Raw genomic sequence first — 26281 nt, forward strand, 5'->3', positions numbered from 1 at the left:
TATAAATTGTTTCGAGTCAAACATTTGTTACTAATCATTAATTCTCGGATGAAATACTTCTTAAGAAATAACGTCCTAATAAAAGTCCTAATAAAATGTACTATTATAAATACTTTTATCACTTTTTCGTAATACCATATTTTTTAGAATTGCTGTAAAAAATGCAGAGTAATTAATTACCGTAAATCTTGATTACGGGTATTAAAATTATATTAATAGTGGAGGATATTTGCTGAGAAAGGTGTTTAGTCCGCATTAATATGTCTCAGCCGGAACAGAATTATTGTATAACATTTACATTTTACAGGCATACATTACTCATAATTAAGAGTGTATAATGCTGTGTTATCGTACGGCTATTACACATGGTTGTGTTTAATAAACATATTTCACGATGGCTTATGTGTAGAAAGGTGGAAGGATCGTAGCATGAAGCACGTAAGCAGATATACGTACACCATTAATAAAAATAAAAGTGTGCAAAGCTTCCGTTAGTTTATAAAGACGTATGGCAACAGAATACAGCATATTTGGATATTCTGTGCGAGATACCGGAACGTGTCTTGCTGTACAACAAGGATTGCTTCCATAAATGTGTGCGTCAGTAACGTTTTGATAAAAAATGCACTGTAGCCAGAGATTTGTGAAATAGCAGAGCGTTCCACATAAGTGTAAGCGTGATACAATGTTATTTCCATAACATTGCCAACGTCCAAATAATTTTACATTGTACTTCGCACGAAATTTATGCGTGCTTTATAAAATTTTAGGCATCGTTCTTGATACATGACAATAATTATATTATTATTATATAATAAAAGGATATAAATGCAATTATAATAATTTATAAATGAAAGAAATATAATTTTTAGAAAGCTAATTATGCAACAAATTTCGTTTAAATTGTATAGAAAAATTACTTTGTTTTCTAGCATTGTTCTTTTATGATTTTTAATTATTTTCAATTATAATATTTTAATACTTAAATATTTTAATACTTAAAAAATTAAATATTTTTAATTAGGGTAATATTAGTAAAACGATTAACATGTTATGTATATAAAAAGAACTGTCAGTTATAGAAGGTAAAATGTTTGCAGCGTAGATTGCATCGCAGGTTCTAACGAATCTGTTAATATAGTTATATACAGGTTTTGAACGCAATTAGCTCTTTCAAGAATTCCAAACTTCTCGCGTTAACTCAGTGAACTGCCTAAGTTTAGTAAATTTCTACACGGAAATCATCATTTCGCTTAAACTTTCGAATTTTATTAGCTTTTACGAAAACTGAGAAAAGGAGGGACATTTGTCTCTTAATGTTTCGGTTAAAAAACTAGTAAACTTTTATCATATATTTACGTTGGACTTGAGTAAATTTTTTATATATTTTTTAGTCGACAAGAATTTAAATCACATTTCAAGAAAGAGAAATTGTATGCGTAATTGTTTTACATTAAAATTTAAACTACTTTTCGTTACTTTTCGGTAGACCTCCAACTATGTAATTGCACAAAAATTACACTTAATAGCTCCATGCATAATTAAAAATAAGTATAATATGCGCGACGACAATTAACGTTATTTCTTAGGCTGCCGTAAATTATTAGTGTACTTATGAAATTGTGCATTTTTATAGCTCACGAGAAATTCTATTTTGATTATTTGCAACGAATGAATGAAATACCAACAAGCATTGCAAAAAGCACCGGTTTGTACTGAAATATCGACGAACGCATATACCGTATAGTTTTAATTCGATTTTGCTGAATTACAGGGAAATGAAAAAGTCGATTAAGTTAATTAATTGGCATCGATCGAATATCGAGTAGTGTGCGTAATTTGATTCAGATATATTAATCGGTTTGATGGTTTCAAGTATAAAAACGCAATTTACGTTGTATCTCCAAGAATGCACATTGCAACTGCAACTGCGATTGATTGTCGATAGTTGACGACAGATGGCAGCATTCGTTTCCTGTGTCTTTTCATTTATGTTTAGGATATATATAGATTTCTTTCGTCAAGTTATTATATTGCAATTTTTTTTTATCTTTTATAAATTTGAAGTATTCATATACGAATTAATTAAAACATTAAATTATAATGATTAATTTGATTTAGAAATTCAAAATTAAGTTTGCTGAAGGATCAGAAGACTTTCCTTACGTTTATTAGTACGACGACAAGTATTGCAATAAACATTAAAGCAATTATTGAATTCTTATAGTTTATAAGTATTGTAATTTCCAAGGGACAGAGCTGTTATTCAGAAATAAAATTAATCAGTATCGGGACATTTTTTAATTAAGTTAAATAAAGAAAAGTTCCCTGACCAATCTGCAGAGATAAACGTCAGATCATTTTGGATGACCTGAGGAAACCCATATGTCGTAGGTTAATGAACTCGTGTCAAGTTGTCTCAAGACAAGAGGAATATATATACATAGATGTGGGGTGAACAGCATACGCAGTCAAAAGAAAATACGCGGTTCCATTAAAAAAAAAACTTCCTTTGAAGTCTCAAAAGCGCCTTCGTGTAAAAAGAAACTATCCTCTTCATATGAATTTCCTCTTTAAATTGGAACAAATTTTATCTAACGCATTTTTTGTTTTTGTTTATTATAATTGTACGATATCCGCGTATCGTCGATTAAAACGAAAGATTCTGTACATCAATAAAGATCATCCCTTACGACTTCATATATTTTTATCATTCTCGTTCAACCTAATGTATGTAATTACATATACATGTATGCGTGACATTATAACAAAACTGGTTCTTTTAAAACATGGTTTTTCATTTGTATTCGCGAAGATTAAACTACGTATACGGTATAAATTTACCCAATAATTGCAGTTACGATAAAACATCTCTTCGATCTCGATAATAAATGCAGTTTCTTTCTAAAATGCCTCTTCGATAAAAATAAAGCGATTGAATCAACGTTCGCTCGACGCTAACGAAAAAGTTCTCATCGAGATGATATTATCATACGCTCTTTTTGCAGTAAATATTATGAAAATGAAATCCCAATAATTTCCCGGGCGAAGCGCTTCTTCTTTTACATTCAAGTGACAGCCAGAAAACTGGGTCAATTAACCTGATTCGCGCTAGCATACGAGTACGATGAAAATAAGACGAAAATAATCTTCTTCTGCCATGTATCGTATTATTATTCGTGTTTCGCAGAAAGCATGATTTCATTCATAGGGAATACCTGGTAACGAGGGGATTGTTAAAAGGCGAATAGAATGTGATTTCCTGGAATCGATTAGATGTTAGTTGCATTTATTGACGCCATTTCATCGAACGGTTGATATTCACGTTGCTCACATGCGCTCGCACAGGAACTCGCGAAAATGCGCGACTAATTACGCGCGTGCGACGATAACGGCACCCGTTGTTATGAATGTATGTAAGTAATTACCGTGCAGGTAAAAATTAATTAAGGGTCAGACTGAAAAGCTATAGGACCACTATACACCAGCATCGTATGCAAACTGTATTGTAAATATAAAATGTCCGAACCTCCGGCTGCGTTACGAATGCCGATTTCAATCAATATTGACGCACAACCCTCTACGTGAACGTAAATAAGCCATAATGTTCTTCTTGCACACAAAACACTATTCCCAATTATTGATTCGCGAATATTTGACGATATGGGGGTAACGAGTGATATAATTAGAGGATTTGGCGATATGAATATCACCATATGCTTTTTCAACGCCACTTTCTGTGAATTTTTCAATTTCAATAATGAATATTGAATACTTCGATACTGAATTATATAATTACTATTTAGCGTTTCAAGAAACGATTGATTTGATAATACTAAATTTCAGAGTAAATTTAGAAAAATGATCGTAACTGTTATTTTTCCAAAATAATTCAAGCATAATTTTTAAACCGGATATATTCCCATTTATCGTGGAGTTGTATATCCTAATAGGTTACATTGATATCATAAAATTATAGTAATTTTGAGGTTTTTTAAAGAGTTACTTTGGTACATATAAACCAATTAACTTCGAAACAGACAACTTCTGTGCGAGTACGACGTAAAAAGAATTTTTTTTGATAGAGATCTTTCCGAGGATATAGGATTTGAAGATTCACCAGATACGCAGGTACCGACATTTTTGGTGCATGATCCATTTTTTCCATTTATCGATAAAATCGGAAGAATAACGCATTGCTTGTTATCGATTGTGCCACTTTATCACGCCACAGGATATATGGATTCTTTAATCCGATATTTTCTTTTGCAAACGAAGGTGCGTATGAAAGAATATTGGCCTTCTGTATTTTCGATTTTTTCACTTGAAGCTGGGTCGTAACTGGTCCACTTGGTTGTAGCATTTGCAACGTATGACGCGTGATACAGCATAATGTGAATCAACCAGAATTTTTCTCTTTGAACCTGTAATTATGAAAGATGAATATGCAGATACGCTCTTAAAAAATCGTGCATTTATCATGACTGTATGCACATGGCTAGTAAATTTTGTTGAATATAATATATTTCTTTTGAAACTCGCATAATTTTAAAGAAATGTACTAGCAACTGTTCCGTGATCCTGCAAAAATGATTTGTACTAAAGAAGATTATAAAGCTTAAGAAGATTACGCATTTTGGAAAGCACAGCATGAAAGTGTGTACGTACATTTTTTAAACGATTAACAAAATTTCTTAATCTGGCACGAGACATCAAGATTAAGGCATCTATATTAGTTAAAAATACAGAGATAGATGTAGCACGATCGATATGAATTTGTGCAAACTATTCTTTTTATCTTTGTAATATTATCGTGCATATATTTGTGAATGTATATTTATTTGTCGATATATTAATATTAAAGAAATAATTTTCAATACAATGTAGATTCAGAAATATTTATATGAAGAAATTGATGAGTTTGGTTAAAGTCATTATGTATTCGGAATTTTAAATAGAACAATCATGGACTTTAATTAATACAAACATTGGTATTAATTAATTTCTTCGCTGATATTACTTGCCATATGTATTATGTAATATGTATATTCAACATGTACCCAACATTACAAATTTAAGAAATATAAACTTTTCCAATGAATTTATTCAGCTCTTTTAAACAAGTTATACTAATATAACATGTTATCTGAAAATTTGATAACTAAAGAACGGTAAATATACTTCAACGTCCGTTTCTTCGTTTCTCTTTTTCGTAGCTATGTTTCACCAAAAATATATAGGAAAATAAATCCATTCTACTCGGCAATAAACGGCAAACGATATTAATCATTCTCCAAATTTACAACGTGAACTTTCCACGATTATTACAATCTTGGTTACAACAGTATCGTAGATTTCATGCTTAACTAGAATATTATGATTTACTATACGATCAGTTATTCATGATTCATTTAACGTGATCTACGACACGATATATTTTAATTCGTTTAATGCATTAAGAAATTCTAATGTCCCAATGTTCCAGAACCTTAGATTTAGTGGTTCGTTTAGTATGGTTTAACAAGAATATTATCTGAACCCACCGGCGAATATAAGCAGGATGGTATCTGGGTCATTTTGTGGCAAAGAAAACTATTTAACTATGATTAATTTTGCCCGTTATCCCTTGTATATATAATACATTTTTAACACATCTTTTCTCTTTGTATTAAATAGCATTCATGTTATAATTTAACTCCCAAACCGTTCATATTCGTGTTCAACCTTTGTCATTTTCCAATAGAATATTTCAGCACCCTCAATTTTTGTCGAATACATTTCAAGTCTTATTATATCAAATATTCATCATATTAATTCTCACACACGTATTTGTATTTACATTGCAGAAGATCTATGTCTAATTAAATTATGAAGTTATTTTTAAAGTTGTTACGAAACCAGTTAATTTTCATTTGTAATTGTGTTATTTTCATTTTAATGTGTCAAAATATAAATCACTTTTTATAATACGTATCTAGCATGTTAGATATTAAGGACAAGGCTCGACCCTCAATTTTACAATATGTAAAAAAGGATGCAATTAATGATACCAAAACTTGACTGCCTCTATCGTATAGCAGCTACTTCATACATTTCAAAATTTCCATCCAACGCTACCACATTGTTACTATATTGTGTTAATATACATTCGCAAATCATTATATTAATAAAAATACGATACATACCGATGATCGAAAGAAACATCAGATAGAATAATGTAGTATCACGAATAAACAATAAGATTTTTTAAAACCGTTCTCGTTTTAAAACTCTCAAATTCAGTGAAAGCTATCAGGAGCTCACAAAGGGATTCAATGTCTCGAACGAAGCTAATTTTGTGGAGTAGAAAGCTGAATAACGATACGACACAACCGTTCCGTTCGTTCGAAAGGACTTACGGACTATTTGATATTCAAGGGCAGTACTGTACCGCGTTTAGATATTCGTTACGTGAAACTACCTTAGATACGGCGTTATATCGTTTCGACGACTGGCACATGAGCCATTCACAACATATTGCGTACACGCGAACTGCACCGACCTCAGTTTCGCTACCAATTCGAGGGACACCTAAATGTTCCTATTATGAGCACATTTATTCCCATTATAGCTCTATTTAAAAGCTAATAATTTATACGTTAATTCATGTGATACGACCCTAATTTCTCTAACGTTTGAAGATCACAGGAAAAATACATTTCTGTCGATTTTGTAAATTTTGGTACCACATTTAATGTTAATGACAATGTACTGAATTTTAGAATTCCTCCGTAAGAAAGTGGGAAATGTTAGTTATCCTGTTCTTCCCCTACAGTTTTCATTTTTGAGATAAACAAGTTTTCTAGATTCTTAATTTTATCGTTTATAGGAAGAAAAAATTCTAAATTTAAAATGATACTTGAGGAGAGAATTCATTTTTGTACTTTAAGAATCATAGATCACAAAATTATAGAAATGCTATATTAATATATAAACTTAGAGACTTCCCTGAGACATGTGCATTATTCTACAAATAAATTTATGCATAGTCACACCAACACAATCAGTCCAAATCATTACGTAATTACATTAAATACGAAATTATGTTAAATTGCTCAAATTTTATGAAAGATTGGTCTGGTTTCGAAATTTTAGCAGTTACAATTTTACACGCATTTTAAAATCGAGTTTCGGTGGTGCACATGCTTAAACTCTGTTCTCCGAAACAGAATGTTAGTTTTATGATTCTCATCTAGTTAGGTTCTTTGTAGCTGTCGTAGTTTAAAGTTTAAAGTGTTCTACAATGAAGATATTTATTTCCAGTCGATGTAGGCTTCAAGTGGAGAACTTTGAGTGATTTACAACTACATATCTATGCAACCAGCTAGTTTAATGATGTTGGCAATGTACGATAAAACATAAAATGTTAAAGTTTACAAATAATACGTTTAGCTTCTCATTTATCATCGTACAGTTTTAGAATGTTTACACAAGTTTCCAGTTACACGTATGGTAAGAGTATAAATTTTACAAAGAAAAATTCAGTGGAACTTTATGCATTTCCTCGAAAGTGTATTAAAGTTTCAATAACGTAATTTATACCAGAAATTCTGAATTTTTTTCTCAAACGTGTATCGTGAAAATCAAAACTCAATCTAATGTCTAATACATGAAATACACAGAATATGGAAAATCACTTTGTGGTTGCGTTATTTGTTCATTTTTCACGCAACATTCATTTTCTTTCATTTATTAGTGGTTGAAAAAACCAGTGCTCTATATATGATATTTATATACTACAAACACTTGCTTGTTAGTCATTCAAACAATATCATTCGACGAATACTCACATGTATATTTATCTATTTGCATAGAAACGCTACAGTAAAAAACGATCAGTGCAGTTGCAATAAATTCGCTTCAATAATATTTTATATATTTTAACAAATATTGAAATTTTAGCAACATATATAGATGTTGTTATATTTACAAGCAGAATCAGTAGAAAGCGGAAATATCCATACAGGTGCGTTGAAGAATAAAGTGAGAATGAAAAAGAAACGAATTCTTGCAGACCTTTAAGTAAAGGTGACTTAACAAATGCAACGCGTTGAAGAAGTCTTTAAGAAAAAGTAAAATATATTGCGAGACTCGTTCTTCAGAGCTTCTGTGACGAATAACGGTAATGATCATTTATTTTGTTTGCCGTCTATTCATTTTATAATTTTTAGAACGAGTCAATTTGTAATAAGAAAAATTTCTCTTAAAATAGCACTCTGTAAAGTAATTTAGATTTATTATATTTATTTTACATATTGCAAGAACGTAATTAAAATAATTCTAAGTAGTTCTTTCTTTCTTTATGTTTCAGGTAAGTGACTTCCATTGTTATACAGTAATACTCTTATCCAATATTAACATTCCTCAAGGAGGTAAGTTTTTATAAATTTTGTACTGTAATTAATATTAATATTTACAAATAATATTTGAAGATAGTTGCGCATATAATACGAAATCGAAAGAGATGTATTATTTATATTCTTTAATCTTTTACATCATATGAAACATTAAATTAATGACCAAATAACAGTTCTCATTTATAACATCCAGCTTTCCTTCAAAATACTATTGAATTAGGGAAAGCATTTTATTCACAAATTAAATTCTACATTCATTCTCATATCGTCTCCTAAATTTGATTTTTTTCTATTATGGTGATATAATATCAGAGAAAGCAATAAAATCTCTGCAATTTTTCTGTACTTTATATGTAAGTAGATTACTTTAATTTAAAAAAATATTTTTATTAGTTTTGAGAGAAACTAATATTAGGTACTTTATTTACATTTTTCAGATTATAAACTCTTGCAAAATATTTAGGGTAAAACTCAATAACGTTAAATAATATCTTGTCATTTCTGCACTCAAGTGTAATTCGTTGCCATACTAAATACTCGTCGAAATGTAAATTAAATTATGACGACTAAAATACAGACGACAATAAATTTCACAGGGTTTTCCTTGGTCTTATAATAATATTATATTCTTAAAGTATAAAATATATCGTAATTGTATAGCTCGAACTTTTTTCAGATACAAATGCATTGATACACGATTTTTCAAATATAAATTGTTTCTCTCTAAATTTTTATGCACGGAGATATGTCGGGACGTTCACTTATGGCATTGACGCACACAATGTGGGAGTTCTCTATAGCTCTGTTTTTTTCGTAGAGACAAATTCAGAATAAATCGAGAATTTTCGAGCAATTTAACCATAAAATCGCATATCGTGAGGCATATCATATCAAGCAATCTTTAAAACCGGAGAAAATATCGACAATTTAAAAGAGAATCGTTTTCAGCTATAGAAATTATTCACTTCAACATCTCTGATAATACGACAAAAATAGATGGTCAATAAAATTTGTTTGTATTAAATAAGTACTAATAAATAAGTAGTAATAAGTTAAATATGTAAATAATTACATAACGTTATAATTAAGAGGATTGGTTTTCTCATCACAAAATAATTGATAAAATAATATAAGCGTAATTAACGTAAACGAAAGATCAAAAATTGAATCACTGATTGCTTGAATTCTCCAAATTTCTACAAATTTTCTTCCTGCCATTTACATAAATTAACATATTATTCTCATTTATTTCTAGAGAGAATACGACATTTGTCATGTTCACATTATCATTCGAATTCTTGAATCATAGATACATAGAATCACAGAATCAAACATTACAATATCTGTAAAACAAATGTTACACATAAAAAGTATTAATACAGGAAAATGACAAGATTTATAAAATGAATGTTACGCACAAAAAAATGTTACTAATAGATATAGAAAAATAAGGATATTTGGAAATTAATATGATAAAGAATATGATTAATAAACTGCGAATTTTTGAGCTTCTATGGGAGATTTAAAAGTGTAAAAATGCACAGAACGCATATAATACGAAAAAATATATAAAACATGCGAAATGGAATACTCAGTACATTTAGTAGGTAAAATAATTTTCTCTACATGTTCCAGTTCTCTAATTATATTCATAATTTATGTAAATATTCGTAGTTTAATTATTAGGATTCATTTTAGACATTTTAATATATCATTTTAATGTATCTGTAACAACTAAAAAAATAAAAATAGCAGTATTGAGAAGTCACTATAACTGATGCTGATAATATGCAATGTAGTAATAAACATTCTACGTTTATGTATAATTATAGATACCTTCTGGATGCAATATTTACATGTACATTCGTGTTAGCGAGTTATCGTAATCGTAATCACACGATTAACGCGTATACCAGTCGCATTGATTTTTGGCAACCAACTGCATATGCATGAGCTGTAAATCTTTTAATACGCGTATCGTTAAAATTTCGTGACTTTCATCAGCATGACAAATGAGCTATCAATTTCATGAGCATAACACGTACAGCGATTATTCGGCACTCCAAGTATTCATTATCGTCGATTCTAGTTTTTACAGCTGTCGACTAACGGAGGAACAATTTTCAACGCTACGATTCTGTATACTGCGCGAAATGGCTCCACAATACGTTGGGTGTACTAAATTGAAATTGCAATTTGCGCTAAAGGTCCTTTATCGGGCACTATGGATTGACAACGAAACAGTTTCCAAAACTGAAATAGTTTCGTCTAACAATTTTAACACGTCCTCCAGTTTTCTGACTATAAAATAATTATTGGTAAAATGAGATCTGAATTTAGAATTGACGCATCTGTAACTAATTACGAAATTTCTTAATTGCAAAAATTTAAATTCGAGAGATACAAATGATACTTATTTTATTTACATAAAAATGTCTTTCCTGCTAAGAATTATTTGTATATTTATTTTCAAAATATAAATAAATATAATTACGTTGCTTTTGTTTGTTGTGTAACAAAAGTATGACGCGACAATAATGCATTTTTAGTATTATGCAATCTTATATTTTTTTATATATATAGTTAATACAAACTAATCATTTTGTTATCAGATAAATTCATTAATTTATATACACGTGGATAGAACAATAGTTTGTAGGATAAAATGTAGTTTTATTAAAAAACGCTCTTTTTGAAATATCCACGTCCAAGTTTTTCCAGTCATGCAGAGACATGGTTTTCGAACTAGTTTTCTCCATGAATATAAATTCGACTTTGACACCAGGTTTTCACGAAAATGAAATCAAGGATCTATACGATAGCGAAAATGTATTGATTCCATCGTATAGAGTGGTTTTTCACTTTTTAATAAAAAATTTTCGTTTTGAGATTGAAATTCACTCATTCAAACTTTTCATCTCAAAAACGACATTTATTATATGTCAACCTAATACAATAATTTCGCCTTTTATAATTTATTCGTGTTCATATGTTTTATTCAGTATAATATCGGAATAATATCGTGTAATCTATTATATGAAACCTGTCTTTATTTAAAAGTAATATTGAAAAAATGAGCTATTAACTTTTAAAAATCTACGATTGACAGTTAAAAGATTTAAGACGTTGCTACATACTAATTTTAAATAATCTCAATATGCATGGAAGGAGTGTGTTAAACAAAAGAATTTTTTAATTAGGAAACCTGCGATGCGATATTCAAATATTACCGACCAATTTCATTTAGTTTGTTTGTTGACAATTAAAAAAAACTACGATTTCGCAAAGGTGGTAATTAGAGAATTTCCGCGAAAGTTTCGTTCGCGTTACTTTTCTTACGTTACTTGGGATAGTGAAAATTATCTTACTTCTAAAGGAAACCATCCGTTTCTTCGATAACAAAAATCTTCTTTCACAGTGGAACTTCCGTCTTCGGATTGCCCGTAAAGTTAACTTGTCTCTTACGCTTTTTCTCTTACGTGCTTGGTAAATCCCTTTTCAAGCAACATAGTGTTTTATTCCATTTACAAGCGACCAACACCAGTCGCGTTACAATGGCTGCATTGGCGTATCCAGTTTGCAAGAACGGATAGACCAGTGCAGGAAGAAGAAATCGTAGAATTGCGTACCTTTTGCAAGATATTGCCTAACCCTCCCGATACGGATTGTTTCTTATGCCACACTTCACATCGAAGGGTAAGCCATGCTCGTGACCTAAATACGTTTTAGCCTCTTTGGAAAGACTGTGAACAAATAATGCAATAGTAACTTTCAAAGATAGGATTCTGATCATTCGACCATTTTCACCATTTACCAGTTCTGTCGACTTTATGACTTGAAATATATATATATACACATAATATTTGTACACATATGTGTACATATTAATTAAAAGATAGACATTTTCCAAATTGTAGAAAAACATTCAATTCTTCAACTGGGAAAAGGAAAGGGTTTGAGAGCTAAATGAAAAATAAAATTATAGGGAGTTACAAAACACGTTTTCGTTATAAAAAAGAGCTATTGGATGTTATTGGATGCATATAAGTATTCATAAACCATAACAATGATTTCTATGTGTTGAATACATTGTATTGATAAAGGTTGCAGCTAAACTTCAAATGCATCCATTAAAAGAAATATAGAAAATATGGAGACAAAAATCATGTTTGCTTCGATGAGTGCTCCTGAAGTTGATCACAATATCTGTCAACAATCTGTATATGTATGTGTTTTTACAAAACTACATAGTGAAACTTTAGTCATAAATATCTTGAAAAATATAGGGCATCTGATCGTACAATGTGGTATTTCTATAAACAATGATGAAATCTACCACGATGAAAAGTTTCAACTAGATCAGTCATCCAAAATTCTTACATTTTCCTCGTTAAACCGAAAGACAGGGTCATTCTTAACATGTAGAACTGTTCCTAAGATAAGAGACGTTGAACTATATATTTTTACAAATTGTTTTAACTACTTCTCTAATTTCAACTGCTGTTCATCATTCTCTTTCAATAAAATTAACTCGACATTAGCTGTCCACTTGACATGTCAGAGTCAACGTTTACGAAGAAACAGACCGAATTAAAATTTAATTACTTGGAGCAATTTCCTCGCCCTTGAGAAAACATGGCTTCCAATCGCGTCTTTGTCTCTCCTCGTTGGAAAAATGTTTACGAGCAAATAACGGCGGTAGGACTCATCTTTCATTATCATTTTTCTCCAAGTAAACTAAAGTGTGCGGGATCGATGTTGCGTCAAGTCGTTTATCTTCGGTAGCGCAGCCATGGCATCGCTCTCTTTGTTAGTTTCCAGAGAAACACATTTTCTGTACATGCACACTTCTGTTCTCCTTTCCGGACACAATCGTTCTTCTCTTAACCGAACAGCTTCCTCCGCTACCCGCCATTGACACCGCACTGTATAAATTTATTTGTAGTCGCCATTTACGTACACCACTTTGTCAATGTGCGTTATACGACCTATTTGCAAAGAGAAATAATGGGCTTGTCGGTCTCAACAAGAACTATTACTTTTTCGGGCGTTTGTATTGTTTTAACTGGTTCAATTTTGCTGCGCTATTTGAGTTTTTGCTTCATTTCACTCTCATCTCAATTAATGAGAAGATGTCTAACACTAGGACTATCGATTTTTAATATGCACTTGTATTTATGCATTGCACACAGTTGAGTATAATTCAAGCAATATAATGAGAATAAATAATTATAAATAAATGTGCATGCGTAATCGTGTTTGTGTTTCGATAGAAGTAATTATTGATATTATCAAAAACATATTTGCACGTTTTTAATAATTATGAAAGCAAAAAATCTGATAGCCAGTCATTTTGACCGGTTTCATAGTTTTAGTGTTAATTTACTGAGAAAATCTTTGATTATCACTTTACTGTCTTCGTAGTATCAATTTCATTTTCAAACTTGAGAAACTGTTTAACGATAAAAACAGCACGATTATATTGAAAATGACCCATAGAGAACAGCAGGTTTAAAGGAATTTGCATATTTAGAGGCAGTGCGATATGCAAAACGATATGAGATGTATGGAAATTTCAGTAATAAAAGTTTTCAAGCCTTCGATAGTTAAATCAAAGGGAAAATAAAATGACAGATAGGTATGTTAGCATTGACTGAAGGTTTTATTAAAACGCTCGTTTAAAATGCATTGTAATTTGTTCGAGTTAATTAAGAATTAATCCCTTAGAATTCCTTCATGGTGCTTTTACTGGTTTTAGATACATTTAAGATAGAGGGTAACTTTGTGCTCGTTTCCTCTGTAAAGGAAACTATGAGATGGGAGCAAAGGTAGAGTAAAAAAGCATAAGATAGAGTAACAGTCTAGCTAAACGATGTGGTAGTATTCATTCCTTCATGGCCTTGAGCAACCAATTGATTTTAAGCGAACTTCAGTGTTTCTATAATGGATTCTGTTAGCTGACTTAAATTTTAAAGAAATATTTCAAGCTGTAAATGCAATCAAGTTTCAGCATCGTTCCGCTGATAATTCTGTTCTACTTGAAATACTATGTTTGTTTTTAAAGTTCGAAATTTGGAAATCTGGAGTAGGATGGAGTATAATACCGAGGTTCATATAGTAACGTGAAAAAATCAGAAAAACTGACAAAACTTTCAAACTTAATTTAGTTTAAATCTAGAATTCTTTAGAATTTTTTAATTGCTCATCAGTTGATTTTTAAAATATAATTTTTATAATTATATAAAAGATATTTTCTACAATTTTCTTTGTTGGCAAGGTAAAATGTATTTCGCATAGAAGAAACAGGATTCATAAAAGAAATAAGTCGGCAATGACCAATTGTTTATATTTAAAACAGGCTTATCAAAGATTTGTCGCAACTTGTTTGTGAAAAGGTTCAAAGATTTTTCTCTGCTCTGGTTACTTTTTCGCAAAATTTTCATTTGAGCTTCTTAACTATATTGCTTTGTTTCTTGAAAAAAATGATAGGACTTGGGATTATAATCCGCTATTGTTTCAAATACAAACAAACGTTCATGTTCTTTTAAAAAGTCAGAAGTTATATTATAAATGTCTGTACTTTTTAGTGAAAGTAGTAAATTTTTCTAAAGCTTCATCCTTTTCTTCTAAATTTTTCTTTCCAATTTCATTTGAAATTCGTACAATAAAAAATGGTTAAAAATTATAAATATTCTGTCAAATTTTTGTTACAAAGTTGCACAAGTGGAATACACATGATTTAAAAAATTATTCTTTATAAGGATGATCTAATTATTACTTAAGAAGTTTATAAATAATGAAAGAAAGAAGAAAAAGTTCAATAAAGACATTTATTTTTAACATTTACGTAGACGAAGGAGAAACAAAAATAGAAATACCTTCTTAGTTATATTAAAAACGATGATGTAGGAGTTATATGTCAAGAATGTATGTCAGAAAGTACAAAACTATTTTTTACACCTTTGGTATACAAATAAATGAACATATAATAAATTTATGAGAAATAGAATTTTCATAATTGTGGCAAAACTATTTTTTGTAATTAAAATAATAAATTTTATGTTTATAAATGTCTAACCGCAGCATACTTTATATTTACTAATAGTTGCTAACCAGGTCACACCCTACGTAAGACACAAGATCGTATGATAAAGTCTGAAGCAGTTTAAAGTTCCAAAAAGATGAATATGTCTGTACAGACATAATCAGATTGGTTAATGGCTTGGTAGTTTTACATCTTATTACAAAGCGGATCTAAATTAGTTAGATATCACCGAAAATTCAAGTAATTAGTTAGATAATTACTAGCTAAGTACACACACCTGCTTAGCAGCAGGTTTCTATGTCTAAACTTAAGTAATTAAGAACAGGTCCAAAGTGTTACTATGGTAGAACTTTTAAGTAACGTGCAGTGACCGCCTTACACTATATTTTAAGTTTAGTACTTAATACATTGATCGTCTAATTTCACCATATTGTAGCAGTAAGTATACATATTATCGATTTTAAATAAAAAATTATTCACTGTAACAAAATGTTTAGATTAAAAAATATAAACGAGGTACTCAAATAGGAATACGCACTTGAAGGATTTAAATAAGTCGTTCCTTCTTGTTTTAGGTACTAAAATCATTACGAGTATCTAAGAATAATAGTTAACAATTAAAATGTACAGTTTTTAGATAGAAGATTCTATTTCCATATTTAATACTAATTTTACTGTTAAAATCAATATAGTTCCTCAATTCTGCAATTTATAGCGATTATAAAAGAGAATACTTGATCTTGGATGATTTCCACGAATCTAGGAACAAACATTCTTCGTTTCGTTGGTACTTTTCTGTAGATTTAAAGTCGAGCGTCTGACTTTCTAGGAATTTAATATTCTCGTGAACGATCTCAACACGAGAGCGGGAAAAGCACTCTCATCTGACGAGTTACAGTGTTAACGAGAATTGAAAAGAATCGTTTACGAGGTTCAGGCATTCTGTTCTTCCAAAAATCTGGATTTATGTTTCCTACGTGTACTATATGCGAAACTTCCCTCGTTAGTACGTGCCAAGAACATTGGATATCACGGATTTATCGTTTCCAAGAATTCCCTTTGCCTAATCAGTTCAATATAAAAACCAAAAAGACATTATTTCTTTTTTATTCATTAATAATAAATATAGTTACAACACATGCAATATATGATCTTCTATATAGGATGGTTGGTAACTGGTGGTACAAGCGGAAAGGGGATGATTCTACGCGAAAAAAGAAGTCGAAAATATAGAATAAAAATTTTTTTTAATTTTTTTTTTTTAATTTTTCCATCGAGACAACGATCTACAGTGAGATCCGTTATAACGTACCACATGTGTACCGAGCGAAAATTCAAAGTCGATTTTCTCGAAAACAAAGCCTTAAACGAAAAATTTTTATTCTATTTTTTTTTTTAAATATTCTATTTTATTCTTTTTTCGCGTAGAATCACCCCCTTTCCGCTTGTACCACCAGTTACCAACCACCCTGTATGTTATTCTTATCACATCCTTATTACATTCTTATTACATTCATTAATAGAAAATTTTACGTTAATAATACTAAGTATATCAGTAACTACAATTCGAATCTGAAAGAATTTACGCATGTTAGGAAGACATGACCTTTTGTACCTTCTGCCATTTCCATATTCACGGTCAAAGAGTAAAGTATCGATAGAAATTGTTTAAGGTTGTTCTCACATGACCTTAACGACGGTGAAAGTGTATTTACCGTTTGTGACATAAATGATGGATCTTTATAATGCCTATGAACGTCGAAACAGGCGTTGATACGTCGTACATGATACAGCGTCTGCGTAAATATTATATTTTCTTCCGCAAGTATACGTATGCATAGGCGTTGTTGTATAAAGTTACTAAAGTTCAACGTTACAGAGATGAGGCTAACGAAAACTCAAAAATAGATTTTATTATTATACTGCTTAACAGTAAAAGACATGTCTTCGGGGCTTCTGCAAAAAAGGGACAAATAAAAGTTAGCTAGATATCATTGAAATTAATAAGCTTATATGTCACCTATGAAATACGATACATGTGAAAACAACTTGTAACTAGAAACATGAGTAATATCATCTCGAAGAAAACACATACAGTCGAGATACAAAAGTCTCCATTAACCTACAAACATGAGAGCCGACTCGGATGACTTAATTTAATCAAACAATTTCCTCACAAATTAATTGAAGAAATAATCTTGTGTATGTAACTTTACAATAAATATAATTACACGAGTCAAATAATAATTCTGAGAATAAAACTTTTTGCAGTTACTTATATACGAAACAATATGAACTACAATTGGTATATTGAAACTCGTTGTTAAGCCTTCCGTAGATATCGATTTATGCGCAGATCTACCCTCACGGTAGAACTATTCGCACATCTATGCATAGATATCTGCTGTTACTTTCTCTTCGAGATAAAAAAAGAAAAAAGCAAAAAGAGAAAGAGAGGGAAATAGTGAATCCTCATTCGCAAGGATTGAAAAAACAACTAGCAGCAGGCACTTTAAAATGGAAGCATGCGTCTTTTGGTGAAATGTTCTCGCGGCTCAAGGCATCAACAATGGTGACATTTTCAAAGATCCTTCAACAACAATAGACCGGTATTTCGTCTTGAAACGTATACAGTGTTCCTTTATGTCTGTGGCACAATGCTTTTCGATCGTTCTCGAAGGGTACTCAAATCTGGAAAACCGATCATCCCTTCAGGTGTGTGGGACTCAGTAAGGATACGAACGCCAATTTTTGTAGAACACGCGAATATGTACTAGGTGAAACTGGTCCAAGGTGAATCCGTTGAGAATTGTTTCGTGCGTACCGACCAGACCAGGCACACAGATCTACACAATTCTGCTAGAGTTGTTTGGTTACGTGCGTGCAACTAGGAAACCGTGTCCTGGAAATGCTGAGATTAATGTAGGTCAACACTCACTCCTAAACTTTAAACATGGTTCCTCTCGTGTGTGTTCGTTCGACGAACAAGCGTGTATAATATATGAAAAATAACCGGTGGAAGCAATATAGGTAGAGAATCACGTGTCCGATTAGGAAAATTAGCCTACTCCCAGGTTTCTCGTATGGTTACAGGCTTCATTTTAACGGTTAAACTGCGTTGACGTTGACTGACGTGTGCTATATAATTCAACGCTTCGGTTATAATGAATGAATCGCTCCTTCTCCCTTCGCGTTTTCGCGCAGTCTCCACTTTGACGCATCTACTCTGAGCTCTAGATACGTGTATATAGTGGATTATGCGGTTCGTAACTTAAACGGAATCGAACGCGTTTTATCTGTCTCGTTGACGATGGAACTGAAAGGCGATTAGAGGTAGATCGATAACAGTTGCTACCATCAAGTGTCGAGAAATCTTACCATCCAAACGATCCGTCAATAAACGTCAGGCTATGGTGAAATGTGGATACGTCACTGGTGCGAAAAAGATCGAGTGGAAATAAGATTATTTTTGCACTAACTCGACAGAGTTTATGATTTATGACATTTGTTTAACGGATTCTTGTTTCCTCCTCTTTCTTTCTCTGAATTTATCCGTCGGGAAATATATGTGTATATTTTGAGGATTCTGTGTTAGGTTGAAAGTCTTATCATTCTTATTCTTTGTAAGGAAAGAAGTCAACTGCCTCGACTAAAGTTTCTATTAAATATTCTTCACTATAATGTTCATCCACCTATGTACCGATGCATTTATTCCATGGTCGTATGTTTTAAATTTGTTGTCAGACTTAAAATATTGAATATTTTTCTTGATGTAAATTTTTATAAATATCTAAACAAATCAACAATCTATCTAACAAAGACTATGTCTAAGCTGTATCTTATAACAGAATAATGTATTGAGCAAATTTTGAACAGTAGATAATTTCTTCAACAATATTGCCCTTCCGAATATTTCTTCTTCTCGTGTTCTCTTCTCTGTATCCTGATAAATGATTTTCTGAATCTCTCATTCTAATTCTCATTCAGAGCCATTAATAAATGTACCTATTATCATAGTGTTCCAAAAAATTACTCTTCTGTAAAAGTAATCTTTTCAGTTATTTTAATCCATTGTTCCAATTGCTGAATATGCAGAATGTAAGAAATTGAAAAATAATGCCTACGTTGACAGAAAAAGGTTATCATTCATTATTTTTAGAATATGCTTTTATGCAACGTGTAACATTTTCTCTAGAACAATCATAAAAATGTACATTCAATTTAATCTTAATAGTTAATAGTATAGTACTCGGCCTAGGATTTATATAGATTCATAGCATAGAAATTGTTTCAATGATTTCAGAGAAAATGGGTCACGAATTTCAGAAATATTTCCCACAAGATTACAAGTCCCTTGTTGATTCTTTTAAACAAATATCTCCTTAAACATATTATTTTGTGATATCAAATTAAGAAACTATGAATATTAAATGTACAATTATTTGTACCTATCTATTATGTACCTATTATGTACAATTATTTCTACTATCTAAATCAATATAAGAAATCAATAATTCGTGAAATGAGAATATATTTATTCTCTTATATCCAAAGTATCTCGCCGTGGCTAAGTTTCAATCTCAAGGTGCAATACAATTTCGGATGATTATGAAAGCAGATTTGATAGACCAAGGTTCATCACGGAGGATCAATCATTTAAGAACACGAGTAACTTTGCAAAGCAAATTCTATTACGTGGAGAGCATGGGAGATTTATCAGTGCATACGTTGCGTCGTATTGTTCGATAACTTTTGCAAAATTGATTATGATCCATAAACTCCATCGCTTGCGCGGGCTGACACTTTCCAAGAGAATACGAAGTATGGAAACAATCTGTATCTATTAGCCTACTGGGTATAAGCGCAGCCTATTTGTCCTTTATCGAGGAAAGGGAAACAATAGCAACAGCGCTTGTTCTTCCTGAAACAGCAATGCACGGATGCATAATCGAATTCAAACACTTGAACGTAATCAGCCCGCTTTAGAGATATCAGGTCGATCCTGAATGTAGCCGAGAATCGAGGTTACTATGTACAATGATGATGCGATATCACGAGAGCCACCTAGCGTGGAACGATCGATTGTGTTTTTCATTCACGCGGTTTTAACGTGCGCGACACATACATATCGGCACCCCAGTTTTGACCCCTCTAGCAAGGCTATTTCCGGAGTGGACAGGAAGCCTCTGGCTGAATCGAACCATCAATCGCCTTTTCCTCTGGCATGAACTTGCGACACTCTGAAACTGAAGTTAACGTACCTCGAAATGAACCGTCGAAATACACTCGACGACAGACCGTGGAGAAAAATGTTTCTGAATCGAACAGGAACAGAATTGTTTCACGGCAGGAACAGAAAATGATCGAATGGTATAATAGTACGTGAAGAAAGTAGCATATAAGATGGAGATAAATAGGAAACGGACAAGGGAAGAGGAATCGAAGGAGAAACGTGTGTGACTCGACGATAGGGCCGGAGATTGTTTGTGGAATGGAAAGAAGGAAAAGGACAAGAGTAAAGTAGGAAAGTGGGGGTTGGAGAGACATACGATGGGAGAAGGACACAGGGGAGTGTTGCCGGAGACGGTGGGCGAACATTGCGGTCCAGAGGGATGAAGGAGAGGCTTTACTGGCAGTGAGGGCTAGCGATACTAGCGTATGAGAGAACGGGGATGGACGGCGTGCCAGTATGGCGGGGAAGAGTGGATAGTTAGGTGGTGGGTGGATAGTCGGGGTAGTGGGTCGGTTGGTTGGTTTGCGTGGAGAAACTGCGCGGCAGTCGAGGCCGCGAGGTTCAGTGCTAGGGAGCGCGGCATCGCGATGTGTCGGCTTCAACCTGCTGCCGCACTCGCTAACGGCATTTCTCCTCGTTCAAACGTCCTCTTTCTACCTACCGTTACTCTCGAGTGACACAACGTGCGTTTCTTCCTCCTTTTATCTTCATCTTCTTCGTTCCGTCTTGCCTTTTATTTTCTCGTCGTGTTTAATTTCCAAGCTCAGTTTGTTTCTCGGATTCGTCCACGTCCACGCAATTACGCGTTCATTTTCCAGTAATTTTATACGAGTCTAGATATCGTTGATCAACCGCGTGTCTTCCGCGAGTGCGGTTTCGCGTGTGTTATCCAGTGCGTGTAACCACGTCGCATCGAAACAGTGACGTGCTTGTCGGTCGACATGAACGCGAGAATAATCGAACCGGTCAGAACCATGTGGCGACAGGAATGGTAACGTGGTAGAGGAGCGGCTTCGGTTCCCTGTACGAAATGGAAATGGATCCGTACGCGGTCGGTTGGCCGCCTCAAGGTCATGGTGTCGGCAGTGCTACCGGAGGTGTCGCTGCCAGTGCCAATAGTGGTAACGTGAGCGACGGTGCGAACACCATACCGCGATGCTGGAGCAGACCGTGCAGATCGACCGATCCGTCGCCGATGCGACCAATCGAGCACAGCATGCGTTCGACCGAGGCGATGAGATCGATGGAATCGATGAGATCGATCGATTCGGTGATACGTCAACCATCGGCTGATCCCATGCGGGCTTCTGTAGAGCATCATCAGTCGAGTAGATCTTTGGAGGCTATGGGTAGACCGATCGAACAACAGATTCGCACGGAACAGCCAAGATCCGCTGTTGATCATCCCGCCACGTCTTCCTCTATGTCTTCCACGCCGATGAGAAGCGGCGTCGAACATCACGCGATGCGCGCTATTGAACATCCCTGTAGACTGAAAGATCACGCGAGTTACATACACGACCATCACTTTGCCCGAATGCATGATCACGGCTGTAGATCTGTCGAACACGTATCGCGGATGCTAGAGCATCGACTTCACGAGCAGCATCCCGGTAGACCGCCGATCGAACAGACACCTTGTCGGTCAATCGAACATCCTCCTGTGCGACCCCCGCCCGTCAACTATTCCTGTCGGCCTCTCGATCACGCTCCTGGAAGACCTATGCCGATGGACTGTGTCATCTATGGTCCGCATTCTCATCCACCGCCAAGGTTACCCAGCGAAAGCCCGTTTCGCGTCAACTGCCCCGTGCATAGTCCCTTCCGATATAGATTCCCGAACGGCGCTGTCGATTATCACTCGCAACATCAGGTAAGATAGCAGTTCCCTTCATGCGGTATTGGATAAATCGGCTAATCGTTGAAGTTACGAAGTTTACAGTTTCTTCTTTCAATAACTTGAAAATTCTATATTTTTGCTTATTATTCTGATTGGCGATGAATTGAGAATATTTATTATTAATATGAAAAAAATGTGTTTAATTACGAAGAATATAACTTACATTTGAGTAATTAAACGGTATTAACATGTTCGTAGTAATTAACGTTTAGTCAATATTATATGGAATGAAATTACGACGTGAAACTCACACATATAAAAATTGTATATATCTTTCAAAATCGAACTAGTGGAACGGAGAATATATGTATATATGTATGAAAAGTCAAGGAAGGGATATATTTCCAGTTGATAGTGACTTTCAGCACATCACATTTTTTGCAATATGTAAAACTTACTTCATTATACATTCTGTCCGCTGGTTCGAAAATTTAGTTTCGATATGACGATGTCATTGAAACAGAAAACTCATTCGGGAAGTTATACATGATACTAGACACACATAAAATAAAATGTCGACAATCTCAAGAAATATTGCGCATTTGAGAAAATCTTTTTACCTTTTTTCCGACAAATATTCACAATACTTGTAAAAATATTTGTTATCAAATATATAAATACATAAAACTTCAAACGAACAGTATAATCAAACAAAAATATAAATTTTACATCTTCATTTCCTCCTCTCTTTGCTAATACAACTCTTTTATAGTAATCACAGATGGGTAAAGATTTGCTGCAAAATTATTATTACGTTTTCAATTCTTCAAAAGAAACGAATTACCTGTACAATTTTCGTGGCGAAATAATTTTTTCAGTTGTTCCATGAAAAAAATTTCGCCAACGACGAAAATCATTTTTACCTCGGAAATGATCGTCCAAGCAATGAAAGCCTCTTGCCACTCGCGTCAACGATATCACATTCTGCTTTCAAAATGAAATAATGCCGCGACGCAGCATAAACGCGCCTTGTCTTTATGAATTCCAATGTTTAGCACCAGATTCATATTACCCCGACGTAATTAGTTTCTTTTATATGTTGCGTTTTCTTTGAGGCTCTCGTAAATAAGATTACCAAGCCGTTCGCAATGATACGCCTGTGAGTGTGGCCACGAGAGGACTGTATAGCTGTGTCTATGTCGATAGGTTCTGTGCACTTCTCACTTTAAGAATGTCGTAGAGTAGTGCTTTAAAAGATTTGTTCAGAATGGTTTTCATGTTGCGGAAGAAAATGTAATTGAAGTTTGTGAAATATGATTTTCGATGCTTTGGACGTTTTCGGTGATATTGCAGTGTTACAATTTAACAAAATAATACTTGCATTAGTTTCTATTCGTGGTCATAGAAATTTAAGTTTGCGTAAATTATCAATAGATGAAAAATCTTCCCAGTTTTTAGTTTATAGAAATTATCGATATAAATTTATTCGAGTTAAAAATTGATGAATGTAGAGGATTTAGGAAAATTAAAATTAAAATGTAGTATTTTATGTTTTATACGTTTTGTTAGTATCGTCATTTTTTAAAATACTTTACTTTTGATTTTTATAAATTCGATGAAATGGCATATTTATATGCGTGTCAATTATAATAAAATATTTTTTGAATTTGATATTAGAATGAAGGTTTCCTAATGTCCAAAGAAATAGTGTAGACAGCAAGGGCTCTCTGATAACAGATATAAGAAAGATTACTATCAGAAGAACTATAAAGCCACAAACGTGGACTGTGTGAAATAATATTTGTCGTGCTGTGGTGAAGATATTGGTTTTTATATTTGCATAACTAACTATTTCAATTATAATTTCTTTCTACGAAAACGTTCTGAAAGAATATCTGAAATAATTTTGACAAATTTGTACATGTTTTTATAAATATTTGACCAAACTAAACAAGTGTACGTGATATGATAAAATTATCATAGAGAGAAATTGTTGTTCTATTATTGTGATGCATAAGAGAACAAGTAATTCAGTTGAATATAAATCATTTTTTATGTATGAAAAATAGGCTTTTTAATTTATGAATGCTTGATGATTGTATTACAAAAGATATATAAAAATAAAAGATGCTGAATAGAATATTAATATCATCTGTTTACGCGTATATCTAATTTGTTTCACAATGAGGTCATAATCTAGAGAAGCTTAATTATGCACTTTTTTAGCGTTAAGGTGAAAACTAGTTTGCTTGGAAACTCGTTTAAGATTGTGTTAGAAAAGTACGAAGAACACGATGAGTTTCGTTTTCTTTGGTAATTAGTACTAATTGCCACGACAATTTTAGACTGTATAACGATTTTTTTGTGTAATATTTTCTTTCATTTCCATTTGTTTAATTGAGGAAAAACTTTTTTTTTAATATCTATAACAATCTCAAATATCATATTGATTTAACATATTTTTTTAATCTGATAAAAAATCGAACAGAAGATAATAAACGCTGTGTTGTTTGCTCTTATTATTCCGTTTGCTTTACGGGAAGAATTTTACAGAATTACGAACGAGAGTTTCGTGTTTTCACGTTTTATTTTGCACTCGTTTTTTAATATTTATATTTCATATATACCATCGACTCATTAATAATTGTTGTTACGTAGCGTTTATGCATTTATTTAAAGAGTACACAATAATCTTAATTTAACTAATAACTATATTGTCTGAAAATGTCTAATTGTTTCTTATAATTTAATTTTACTGTTGATTAGAAGAAATAACTTTATCGATGTTTTGCCACATATAATATCGACCGAACTCATAAAACTTTTATAGGCATGTTCATTAAAAAATAAAGGCAAGATTAGGTGGACTCCTGTAGACTAACAAGTCTACGAAATATTAAAAAAGTTTTCCTTATTTAAACCGACATGGAATTACTTCCATCGTCTTACCCTCGGTAGAGTTTCGAAAATTGAAGATTAATTTCTTTTTTGCTCGTTACAGCGTGCGTGTTTGTTCCAGACAACGTTGAAGTAACAAAAAAATTTGGTTTGGGTAAAGGTAATGATTTCTCGTAAAGAAATTAGATTTTAACGAGCAAAATCATTTATATATTCGTATTTTCTATATTTTAAAAATGAGATAAAAATAGCCTTTTAATTTTAAATATTATATATATGTATTACATTATTTACAACATTCTTCGATAAAAATCAATTCTAAAATATTTGCGCACTAATTATAAATATATATATTTATATATTTAATATAGATAGCATTAAATTAAATATTTGGCAGATGTTGATTGTAAGAATTCGGTAGGTGTATATTTTAAGAAAAATCTAATCGAAGAAGATTGTAAGAATTCAAGGGATCTTTCCGAAGCTACGTATTTCATATCACCGGCGTATCGTACACAGATCGAATTTTCATCAAAAATAAAGCTATTCTTTCTTGGAAGAACACAATACGTTTCTATTGAAACCGGAATCGGTAAGAATAAAATCGCGCGCGCCTCGTCTCTCGGACTCAGTTTTACGAAAGAAATCAGTTCGTTGCGAATCGCGGCACGATTCTTACCATACTCTCTATCGGAAGTTCTATCTATCAGGAGTTTTAGTTGGAGTAACATCTGAATTTGCTTCTCTCCGTATCCTCCGTATTTTTCCAGACAATTCTGAAAGGAACGCTCTTCGATGGTTCGGCCGTTACGCGTTTACAATCCCCTCGTCTACGTTTACGTGCCCAAAATACAAAAGGACACCGGATA

General features: G+C 32.7%; 1 protein-coding gene across 10 annotated transcripts in view; it reads left to right on the forward strand.

The window, feature by feature from the left end:
* Positions 1 to 26281, forward strand: part of CASK (peripheral plasma membrane protein CASK) — a 263280-nt gene that overhangs the window by 75909 nt on the left and 161090 nt on the right. Inside the window, exon 1 of one of the 10 annotated variants that reach the window (XM_033346218.2) lies at positions 21226 to 22547. The exons of the other annotated variants lie outside the window; for them this stretch is intronic. Coding sequence (XP_033202109.1) covers positions 21705 to 22547 — 843 coding nt within the window. The 5' untranslated portion in view covers positions 21226 to 21704. Of the gene's footprint in view, positions 1 to 21225; positions 22548 to 26281 lie in introns of those variants that run through there. 10 annotated transcript variants of the gene reach the window in all.

Source organism: Bombus vancouverensis, chromosome 9 (genome assembly GCF_051014615.1).
Source record: "Bombus vancouverensis nearcticus chromosome 9, iyBomVanc1_principal, whole genome shotgun sequence".
NCBI lineage: Eukaryota > Metazoa > Arthropoda > Insecta > Hymenoptera > Apidae > Bombus > Bombus vancouverensis.